The 11455-nt window shown below is 48.2% G+C and overlaps 1 protein-coding gene across 3 annotated transcripts; it reads right to left on the bottom strand.

The window, feature by feature from the left end:
• Positions 1 to 2304: 2304 nt before the first annotated feature.
• On the bottom strand, positions 2305 to 10343 carry SERPINF2 (serpin family F member 2). Of its 3 annotated transcripts, none has more exons than XM_086763214.1 (9): positions 10287 to 10343; positions 9116 to 9179; positions 8305 to 8367; positions 6828 to 7248; positions 6387 to 6530; positions 5980 to 6183; positions 5002 to 5144; positions 4203 to 4407; positions 2305 to 3371 (listed from the first exon to the last, which is right to left on the bottom strand). In XM_086763214.1, the coding sequence occupies exons 2-9, from the start codon at positions 9173 to 9175 to the stop codon at positions 3046 to 3048; spliced, it is 1566 nt and encodes a 521-aa protein (XP_086619340.1). In that variant the 5' UTR covers positions 9176 to 9179; positions 10287 to 10343; the 3' UTR covers positions 2305 to 3045. The 3 variants fall into 3 exon arrangements, with proteins under 3 accessions (XP_086619340.1, XP_086619339.1, XP_010119835.2); XM_086763213.1 differs by lacking the exon at positions 10287 to 10343 and adding an exon at positions 9645 to 9779; XM_010121533.2 differs by lacking the exon at positions 10287 to 10343 and having other exon boundaries at positions 9116 to 9182.
• Between the last annotated feature and the right edge of the window lie 1112 nt (positions 10344 to 11455).

Genomic DNA, 11455 nt, shown 5'->3' on the forward strand with positions numbered 1-11455 from the left:
TGGTTGTGTTGGCTGTGGAGATGTCTTCTGGTGGTTTTCATCTCTTTTTGATGCCTTATCTGTGGTATTAAATTGCCCTTTATGGAAGGATCACTAGAGAAGTTTTTACATCTTGTCTGTATCTTCAAACGAAAGCCCATCTGTTTAAACACAAGTTTGGTTTTAATGTTGTATAGAATGTTGTTACAGAGCAAAGCCAGCTTTATTCCTGTAGGTGAAGGGTATTCCTGAAACGCTGCGTTATACTCATCTAAATAGATCCAAGCGCTTAAATCAGTTTTGTAAAATCAATACAAACATTTTTCTGTTGTTCTGGTCTGGGTTCAAGATAATAGGCAATTTGCTGTCTGATCAGCGTTCACCTCTGCTGTAGAAGTACTGGTTGTGTTAATATTAATTTCCTCTAGTAAGGAAAAACACATCTAATATTAAAGATACTGAGACTTATTTGATATTCTCAGCCAGCGGAGCAGATGAGCTATAGAGCAGGCGCCCGGTGCTAGTCGTGTCTTTGTGCTAGTCGTGTCTTTTCAGAACAGAGCTCAGTCAAAATGAAAGCTTAGCGATGCAAAGGGGAAATTCCTGAGCAGAGACATCAATATTACTTTGCATTTTACAAACTGCCTCTTCTGGAGAGTCGGTGGAGTGAAAAACAGTCTAAAGGTTGGTGCAACTGATAATTTGTTGAGCAAAGCACAGTCCTGGAGGGCTGCTGTGCTGTCAAATAAGATGAAATTAATAGTTTGACAAGAATAGCTTGGAGGAGGGATGGCAGAAGGATGGAGAATAGGAAATAAGAACCAAGCTGTTCAGGAAACTGAGAATGAGGGGGAAAAAACTTTATAGAAGAGGGGGAGCTGGAGGGCAGAGGTATGAAAAGGAAGACTTGCACTTCAAATTTTGCACAGGTTGCAGTGCAACAGGGTGAAATTGAGGGAGGTTAGTGCTGAGGTAGCAGTAGCCAAAGCAAGACTTACCTAAGGCATGGGATTGCATTTCTGAATGTTAGGAATGAATCTGTATAAATAAATAAGCAAAAATGTTCCCTGTGGGCTAGAGCTGTGTCCTCATAGTAGAGCTGAATTCTTGTGGGTTTACTTGTTAAAATTACACGGCCCCATAATTACACCCTCTTTTTGAAGGGTACATGTCATTGCGTTGGTTAGAGGGATAGACATTATCTTCAGCCGTTCTTCCCCTTTTAGACTGCAAGAAATGTGTAATTGCAGGTTTCAGCCAGGACTTTTTATTCCCCAAAGTCTCCTGCATCCCCAAAATTCATGGTTAGTGAGTCAGTCCTGCTCTTATTCCAGCAGATGGTGCAGACTATTCAGGGACGGAGGCTCCCAGAAGCATTCTGCTCCTTCCTTTGAGGGAAGGCAGACTTCCCGAGCGAGGAAAACACTGCCAGAAGGATGGCCCTTGTGCTCTGTAACTGCTATTTCACAAAAACAGAGCACCATCCTTTTTTTCTCAGAAACTGAGGGAGTTCGGAAGCAGAGTCTACTATGGACAGCAGTTGTTTTGTACAGAAATAGCTGCCGCGTGGCAGGCTGCAGGGAGTTAGACTAATATTTTGAAGTGGTAGGATGGCTTGGTTGGGTGGAGGGTTCCCAAGATTCTTTCACGGTAGCTTATTTCAGACGTGCGCTGCCACCTCAGAACAAGGACCCAGGGAGCTGTTCCCATCTCAGACAGAAGTGAAGCTGTAACGGGACATTGCCTTTTGCCAAAACATGGCAAAAGCAGTGACGTCCAGCTACCGGTGTCAATATCTGCCCCTCCTTCCCGTGGAAGCTGTCCCAGCCATCCATAGGATTGTGCTGTGGAGCCAGGAGTATCCCAGTAGAAGAACAAATCGCAGGTAGCAGATGCCAGATGAGTATCTTTGAACCTCCTAGTAGAAACCAGCAATGGTCAGGTTTTGCCCAAGAGAAAGGTTAAGGACTGTCACATCCCTGCTTATCTCTGCATTGCTGCTCACAGCCAAAATACCACTGTCCCTGTGCTACTGAGCTCGTGCCCTAATTCAAGGAATTCTGCCCATTTCACAAAGCCAGCTGTGACCTCGTGAGATGGCCAAAGCTTATTGGACTTGGTACTTGGACAGTCTCTACAGATTAGCCATTTCTCCTCTGTCCTCTGATGAGGTGTAGCAAAGAGCCGATCCTGTGCAAGAGCCCCTCCTATCTTTCCATCTCTCACACTCAGACTTTTTTCCTCCCGATCTTTGTGATTATTCGAGTTGTGTGCCTTTTTCCTTTCTCTGTTGGGTCTTTCAATGCAACATCTCAAGCAAATATATTCTGCTTTACTCTTTATTATTCTGCTGACATAAAAATTACTAAAAAACACAATAAAATATGTCTTGAAAAATCTAGCATTACCCAAGAACCTAGAGTTTCCCAGGAAAAGGGCTGGAGATAAGGATCCAAAGGGGTTTCCCACTGCAGACCCTGCCATATCAGATCCCGGTAGCCAAGGAGTGGGAAAAGGTAATCTTTGAAAAGAGCCTGTGCCTGGAAATGGCTGTGATGCATCCTAGAGAAGACAACTGGTTATTAGTCCAGTTGACCTAGAGGTTGTTTTCTAGGTGGGTACAGACAGTTTTCAGAGGAACACTTTGAGGGAGACATGTTCACAGGAACTGCAGAAGGAAGAGTCACATTAATATGTCTGGCTGTTGTCCAAGCTGCCAGATGCTAGTGATGATTCCAGGCTACGAGGGACTCTAATAAGAGCTTAATAAAGACTCTAAGAAGAGTCTGGGGACAAGGAATTCTCCCTTCCAGGACTGAGAGCCCTGGAAGGGAAATCCAGGCAGAGCAAGCTTTTCAGGTTCATCAGAGGGGAACCCCAGCCTGGAGAAGCTCATCAAGGCTGGAATGGGCTATCCCAGGACTGGTCTCTAGGGATCTGGAAAGGAAAACAGCAAGGGATTGCCTCCTGTGGCCTCAGCGGGAGGTCTTCAAGCACAGGAGGCCTCTCTTAGCTGGTCCAAAAGGTCAGGTAGCAGTCCCAGAACACTTAGGCTCTGCTCCTCTCTTATTTGGGCATGGGGTACTCTTTGAGATCTGTTGTTTCATATGAGTCCCGTGGCTCTTTTATCTGGGGAGCAGCATTGGGGTTGGGGTTCTGGACACTGCCTATAAAAAGTGGGATGCCTGTTTCATCTTCAAAGATAACGAAGACAAAGGGCCGGTCAAGGCTGAAGGCAGAGACTGAGCGTGAAATCGCAATGCTGGTAGCAGCAGATGCTTCCACACCATCTTCTTTAAGCTCCAGGGTAGACTGATGCTGTATACTGGATACAAAGAGAGGCTCCTCTGTGATCTTCTGGAGATTTGGGCTTGTGAACAGCTCCTGGAGGCCTACAGAGACATGAGACTAAATTAATCTTTCCCATTTGCTGCCACCAGCTCTGATTTTCTTCAAAGCTGTCTGAAGAAAGCAACTCCCTAATCTGTTGCTGCGTATGTTGTCCACCATGGAGGACTGGAGAACTGGCCAGCAACAGAAACAAAGCTGCAGTCCAGCCAGGTTCTCCAGTCCCTCTCTGTATAAAGAGCTGAGGGTGCCAAAGCTAGAAGAGTTTTCACATGCTTTGTCCACCTCTTTTAGAGTAGTAGTGTAAGAACTTAAGTCCTTCCTTAAAAAGCAGCAGCAAGTCTGAAGGCTCTTTCTTGCTAGGCTGGAAACACTTTTACAGAGATTATTTTTTTAAGCAATTCTGCAAAACCAAGTGAACTCTTAAATTATTCTCATCTGGAAATGCAGTGCATGGTGTTTTATTTCAGTAAGCTCTCCGTTCCAGGTTTTGGGATCTGCGTTCTCTCTGTCGGCAATTTCTATCTCCTGGACGCTACGTTAAATGACAAAGTAAGAGATAAAGGTTGACACACAGGAGGAAGTTGGTCTTGGCTACAGATAGGGGAATAGGAAGAACTTGTAAAGATTGTGAGAAACTGTGAATGCTGCCTTCTCTGTAGTATCATCTTGTTGGAGCAAAACATTTGGTGCTAGGCAAGCAAAGAGTAAGGAGGAGGAGAGGAATGAGAGTTGAAAGAGTTTGGATGTTATCTGGAGCAAGCTGTGAGGCACAGCTTTAGAAACTAGGATGGCAGTTTTTAGTGTTAGCGAACAGATGCCATATAGATCGATCAGCTTCTCTTACTCCGTGCAAATCCTGTTAGAGGCCTTACCCAACTGACTGAGAACCTTGTTGAGTTCCAGCTGGTAGTCCAGTTTTATTTTGGGGATCTTCACCATGGTGGGTACCTCTTTGGGGAAAAGCCTGCATAGTTGTTTGTAAGGGAAGTTCTCCAGCACGTGAGAGGTGTTCCAAGTATACTGGTTTGGTACAATGACCACAAAACTCATGTTACTCTTAAAGGGAAACTTGGCCACCTGGAAATAAAACCAACCAGAAGAATTTATGAAAGAGGAAGGAAAGTCCAGAAAATAGATGCTTTTAATTTAGTTTTTTTTCTAGTTGGTCTACAGAGCCAGTCTAGCTATCGGACACAAACAGCCTGGTGGGAAGGAGGTATCCGATTTCTTCAGAGGAGAAAGTTTGTTGGAATAACACATGAGATTTTAGTGTTTAGCCACTGGCTGGTAAAGCTTGAACGCATGGCAGAGTGGAAGCCCACACGCACAAACATTGTACCCACTCCAGTAGCTGTATTCTGAAGGGCTCCCACAGTACATTGTCTGAGGGAATTCCTTTCAATATTTCTTCATTTATCTTTAACTCAGGGCTTTAAAACTCCATTAATTCCCACTTAGTAGGAATATCCCTTTGTGGTTTTTTCCTAGAGACCGAGAGTAAAGATTCAACATTCTTGCTAGAAGCAAGAACAAAGTATGCTTATTAGTTTTTTTGTGTGCTATACCTGTTAAAAGACATTTGGCTTTTGGAGAGGATACTTGCAATCAGTAAAATACCATAGCAAGAGGAAATTCCAATCAAACCTTGTAGTGCTCCTAACAGAGCCCTACCTGAACGTCCTGGGACTCCAGCGTAAACCAGCTCAGGGAGTACTTCTGGGCTTTCATCATCTCAACTGGGACCACAAACTCATTGTCAAGGTGGAATACATCTGGCCCAGTGAAGCTAGCATCAAACTTATTCCTCCAAAACCCTATCAAAAGAAAAGTTTAGAAATCAACAAAGTTAAATTTGGACAGGAAAACAGAAACTGCCCAGCCTAGCTGACACTCCTCCTATCATGAGTTCTCTAACAAGGCAGATAGTGACCAGGCCAGTAGAAATACAGCCACGAGAACTCAGTACCAAGCCTGGAAGAGCCCTAACAGCAGGAAGCTCTTATCTTCAGAGAGGGACTGTGGAATAACAAAAAGAACAAGGATTAATCCTCATGCCTCAGCGTGGGAGATTCCTGAAGGCTATGAAGATAAAATAATGTATGTTTGCCCTTTGAAAAATGAAGAGTATTGCCTTTGTGCTGCATAGGGTGAAACAGTGCTCCAAGACCAAGCTAAAACATTTGAAGATTTAAGCGTTTGGTCTGTGTTTTGATGCACAACCCTCGGGGAATTAAAAGAGGAAGACCTGCCTGACCACTGTGCTGTAGTCAGAAAGAAATCCACGGAAGCTGCCTCCGAGCTCTGTGGTTGGTGTGCAGTGAGTTGCGTGTGACCTGGTTAAGATGAGCAGTGATGTGCTGCTGTCTGGGGCCCTGAACCAGAAGGCAAAAATACCGCAAGTTCCACCTGCTGGATTCTGGCTCTGCTGTCAAGTAAAATTTTTAGCACATACGAAGCGGTTGGGAATCATTACTGTAAAGAGATGTAAGCAAGAGGAACAGCAGATGTACAAGAAAAGAACAAGCAGATTGAGTAGCAGGAAGCAATGGAGGGAGATGCTATTCAGCTACAGTGCTGCTGGAAAACTAGTAGATTTCCAACTATTCCTCTGGATGATCAGGCTGAAAAAGGAAGGCCTGTGGAGCTCACCGTGGAAATGGATTGCGTTGAGCAAGAGCATCACTGTGTTTTCAGGGAGCTGCTGTAGGAAGGTGGGTATTTGCCCATTAGTTGCTTCTGTTATCCACTTGTTTATGGCTACAAGGTCATCCTCACCAGTCCCAGAAAGGGTCACAGGTTTTGCCCCGTAGAATTTCTCTGAGTCCTCCAAGAACTTCTCTTTCACCTCAAATCCTGGCAGAGGGGAAGAATTCTACATGAAGTCATCAGACATTGAAAAAAAAATGCTCAGTGGCTCAGCCAGTGGCATGACACTCCCCAGGAGGAGTGCTTAGGGAAACAGAGACATCTCCCAGTACGGCAGCATGCTTCCGTCACTCTTGGTCACCGGGAGTTTTATCCTGCACCAGTATGGACCCTCCCCTGCCAGATCTCACCTTTCTGCAGGTACAGACGTGACGCAAGGCTGAGGGTGGATTCTGCGAGCCTTCTGCGAAGGGTGCCCAGCATGTGGTGGAGACAGGGCACCGACTCCAGATGCATCGCCTGCAGCAGATGCTTCTCTGTCTGATCTGCTGCTCCTAAAAAGCAAAGTCAAATTCCTGTTAGTTCCTGCCCAAGTAGTGGAAAACAGGGATGTTACTCTAGCTGCCTCCTGTTAAAAACATAGCGTGTCTTATAAAAGAGGCTGGAGAAACCTGAGACTGGGAGCCTCAGCACAGGCCATGATTGTAATCGTACTCAATTAAAGCTGCAGGAGTAAGATTAGGTGGAAGGTGCTGTATTTAATCTTTGCATTTTGCACATTGGTTCCTGGTGCCTGCATGATGGGGTACAGGGAAGGGCAGGAACCGATGCTTTTATAATTAAGAAGTTACCCAATGCCAGGTGAGACAAGGCGAGGGCGATGCTGAGAGGTGAGAGGATCACATTGGTTCTGTTGGACTCCAGCTGGACCTCTCTAAGGAGATCGATGCTGAATCTCATCAAGCCATCTGCTAGCCTCAGGCTCTTCTTCCAAGTCATCTCACAGTTTTTATCTTCAGCTTCTCCTTCCTCTTCAGAAGAAGAGGCATTTTCCCCAGATGGTTGCTGTTCACGACAGCCTGCAGCCCCAGCTATGACTTCATCTTCTGGGTTCCAGTCATTCCCCATGCCTGGCAGCATGGTGGTGAAAGGCAACATGGGCCCATCAATCTTCTGGAAGTTGTCATAGGTAAGGTCTGCCAGCTCTGTGTTTGGCAGGGTTGGGATGTCTCCGAGCAGAGTAGACTGTGCGAGTCCAGCACTTTTCACGTCCTGGGGAGAAACAAGAAGGATAGCACTGGGAAAGCAGGAGCAGGGCTCCTCACGGGTTTTACTGCACACTTAAATGGGCTGAGAAAACTCTCCAGCTTCTCTACTCTGGTGGTGTATTCACTTCAGTTTTCCTTTTAACCTTAAGGTTGAAAGCACCTCAATGCGTTTGGAAAACGAGGTCTTGTCTCCTGGGAAAACAGACTCAGTGAGGGTCTGACAGAGGTTCCTCCTGCACTTGCTCCGAGGGCCTGCCCCAGGCAAAAGAGCCCAACAGGCGGGCTTTGAGGGCAAGAACCATCACCTGCTCAGCACGTCCTGTGCCTTCACCATTTATAGATCCATCATTCATCCTCAACCTTGATTTCACCTCCTCCTTTCACATATTTTAGCCCTGCCAATCTGCCTCGGGCATTGGTCAGCACCCTCTACTGCTGTCACAGCCTTGATCCGTTTTGGCTCAAATCCTCCTCCAGGCATCTGTCTCTTCTTGACTTGTCTGTTCTGTTCCATCCCTCTTCTCTCCAAATTTCCCCATTTTCCAGCTTTCTAAGCTTTAGCCTCTAGCACTGCTGCTGCTGTCCTCACATTTGCACGGTGTTAAACACACACTTTTTCCCTCCGCTCTCTGTTCCCACCTGCATCCGGATGACATTCCTCTACTGCAGGAGCGCTGCGCTGTCAGAGCCAGCCTCGATGGGTAGCATCAGCAATGGATCTTTCTCCCTGTCACCCTCAGAGCTAGTTGTTTTCCTCATCTTCCCTTATCAATCAAATGAAATAATCCACCTGCCAGTCCCTGTACACACCAGGTACTGATGTTTACTCCGTATGCTTCCCAGTTATTTAGGCTGGAGCTTCAACGCGAAGGAGCACAGCGCTGGCAGCAGCAGTGGGTGAGGCAGGGAGGGATGCCCACACAAAGATGGACTTTCTTATTGCACTGGTGCTGCTCGATTGCACTGCCTGGCCTCATCCTATCTCAGGACAAACTGGAAAACCGTTGCAAATATCACAGTGTAACTCCAGTCCTCTTGGGTGGAACCAGTAATTGCTTACCTTCAACTCCCCATCTTTGTCTAAGAAGAGACGCTTTTGCTCAATGGCATGTGCCAAAGGAAACTGTAGAGGGAAAAAAAACAACCAACCAACCAACAAAACAATCAAGAAACAAAGTCAGGTCCCAGATAATTTCCTCTGAATTTTCAGAGTCATTCTTCTCTGCTCCCACTCCTAACACTTTCCTATGGGGCCAGGTCAGAGACTGGCACCATCCTGGCTGTAGCAGTTCCTGCATGGCTGTGGGCTTTAGGATGCAGACTCAGAGGTGGTGGGGTCCACCGAGGGGAGGTGGAAGTGAGCAGGAGCTGGGGGAGACTGCAAACACTGCATTTATTTAGAAAGGGACCGGGTCAGAAGGGTACAAAATAATACATCCCGTAGAGAGTGAGCTGTGTGGTTTTGCAATCTCAGATCTGACAGGGATCCAGATTTTAAATGAGAAGAGAAAAAAGCTGTTATTAAACAACCTCCTGTTAACCCCTGAAGGTCATGGTCACTAAATACCGTTGAAACCAAGTTTCCAAATATTTTCTACAGAAATCCACTTGAATAATGAGAATATCCACAGCTATTTTAGCTGGGAAAAGGATTGGAAAGCCAGCTGCACTGGGGCACAGGCTAACCCCATAGCAGAGCAGCGGTGTCCTCCACCAATCTGCCTTCCAGGGCTTCTCACGCAGAAGCATCGGGTGGTATTTGCCCCGTGGTCTGGTGCCGGAGAGCCACTCGCTCCCCTTGCCCTTTGCTGGCTGGGGCGGGGGCTGTGCACCGCCGAGGCCCCCGCCATTGCTGGAGTGAAGCGACTTACCCTTAGGTGACCGTGCAGAGCAGAGAGGCAGAGCAGCAACAGACCCCAGAGGAACACCATATTTCTGGAACAAGGACCAGCCGAGAGAGAAGTTATTTCCAGCTGCCTGGCAGCAGCAAGCTGAGCCTATTCAGGTCTACGGGGAGAAAATTATCAACCTGGCCAAACAGGTTGGCGCAGGAGCTTGCAGAAAGCAATAGGGAGATGAACAATGCTGCACAGAAGCAACACAGGACTCCTGGGTCCAACGCCAAGGCAGCGAAATCAGAGAGGAGCAGGGACTCGTGCCGAAGCAGAGCTGGAACCACAGCCAGGCTCCTCCACGATGCTCCCCTGCCTGGATCCTGCGTTTCTGACCCCATCAACCCTCATCCCTCTGGATTGCAAATGGTATTTCCCTAATCAGTCCTGCACACGCTGTGCCTCTGGAAGAAGACAAAAGCCTCTGCTCCTTTCCCCTGCAAACCGCCAGGATACAGGCACAGCGTTCTCAGCCGTGCCCCTGGTTCTTGGGAGAAGGGACACTAACCTGCCTCAGAGGTGCAGGCACACAGCGAGTGCTGCCTGGGAGGGACTTTGCAGGTAGAAAACGCAGTGCCAGGGCAGTTTCTCAGCAATATGTCCTGGAATAGAGAGTCCTCCCCTTCCCAGCACTCGCCTTCCCCCTTTGCTGGCAAACCCAGCCTCTCCCACCCCCGCACTCCGATTCCTGTATGGGACAGTGGGATCAGGGCTTCCAGGGCCATGGACAAAACCCCACCCACTCCCTGGCCGCTGCTTCACTCAGCCGTTTTTCCCATTCAAACAGAAATAACTTATCTTCTTCTTCCTGTAAATCCTCCATGCCAAAGCCTAGCCCTCGGCACGGCTGCCGTACACTTAATTCCTGGGGCTGCTTTCCGCTCTCCAAGCAGTCCCTGCTTTGACCTGAAACTGCTGAGCTGCGACTCCAGTTGCCAAGCAGAAGGAGGAGAACTTGAGGCCATTTCATTCTCCTTCCTCCGTCACCCCAAATCCTGCAGCCACATACAAGCCTGAATAGGTCTTTCCTCCCTGATGGTGCCTATCCTTTAACCCTCTGCCAAATTCACCCCTCTCTTTTGAAGACGCACTAGTGCTTGTTTAGAAGAGCCTCCCTTTGTTGTCAAATCCTGGTTTATTTGCCCCTTACCTGAGGTTGTTTGTGTCCACGTTGGATCTGCACCTGCTTCAGCCCAGCTGATAGCTCTGTGTGGGGCAAATAACAGTCTCTCGTCCAGCCCACCCCTCCTACCCGCCGGCAGCGACCTTCGGCACCACCCCGTTTGAGAATTTGGCCGGCAAATATTGACCTACAGCATCCGCTGAAACATTTGTTTGGGGGCTAAGAGTGAGTGTGTGGTGCATTTGGAGATGGGGAGACACTTTGGGCTGCTGTACCCTCAAGACAATGTTAACACTGAGTTTACCAGCTCCAAAACTCCCATCGGCACGCGAAGTCCATTGTCCCTTGTAGTGGCTCTGCTTTCCACATATCCCTGTGCTGGGAACGCGCTCTTTTATTCATAACCTTTACTGAAAAGGTACGGCTTGGTATTTATTGCCACAGGGCTCGCTCTGTTTTTGGATTTTTCTTTACAGAAAACCCCAGGTAGTTACTCCCCGTATCCCAGCTGCTTCTGCTTGCAGCAAGTGTGAGGCACTGGTTTGAAGAGATGGCTGGTGCCCAAGGCCCTGTGGCCGCCTACCCGAGCAGGAAGCAGCCAAGCTCAGGCTGGGCTGAGCCAAAAGCAGCTGGTACCTCCCCTGGGGCACAGCACAAACTGGAGCCCTGCTGGGACAACTGGCCCCAGTGCCAGGCTCCACAGCACACACGCACCGCTGCAGCGTGGTCTCTGGGACCAGGGCAGCGAGAGAAGAAGAGTCTCAGGGCCAGGCAGCACTCCAGCAGTCCTGTCCAGTGGGGTTTTGTGCCGTATGTAGAAGTGATGGTGATCCCTCCCAGCTCTGTCCACCGCTTCAGTGCACGAGGAGTCACTAAGGAGCCATGGGGAATGCTAACGGGATTGCAGTGCTTGCAGCCGTCCATGCCTTGCTGCAGCTCCTGGTTCCTAAACTCACCCCAGACACTGGGAAGGAGCAGGAGACAGGTCTGAGCTCTGCAACCAGAAACTACTTCGGGACATGCTGCTGGAAGACAGGGAGCTACTTCCCTTTGGAAAGCAGATTCAAGTCCCCATCTGGAGTCCTACCTTATATCCAGGGCATCTTCACAGCATCCCTCCTCCAGCTCGCCCAGGAACACAAGAGGTGCCCAAACGCTGAGCTTTGGCTGCCAGAGCAGAGAGCTACAGCCAGCAC

Source organism: Chlamydotis macqueenii, chromosome 19, assembly GCF_036417535.1.
Source record: "Chlamydotis macqueenii isolate bChlMac1 chromosome 19, bChlMac1.mat, whole genome shotgun sequence".
Classification (NCBI taxonomy): domain Eukaryota; kingdom Metazoa; phylum Chordata; class Aves; order Otidiformes; family Otididae; genus Chlamydotis; species Chlamydotis macqueenii.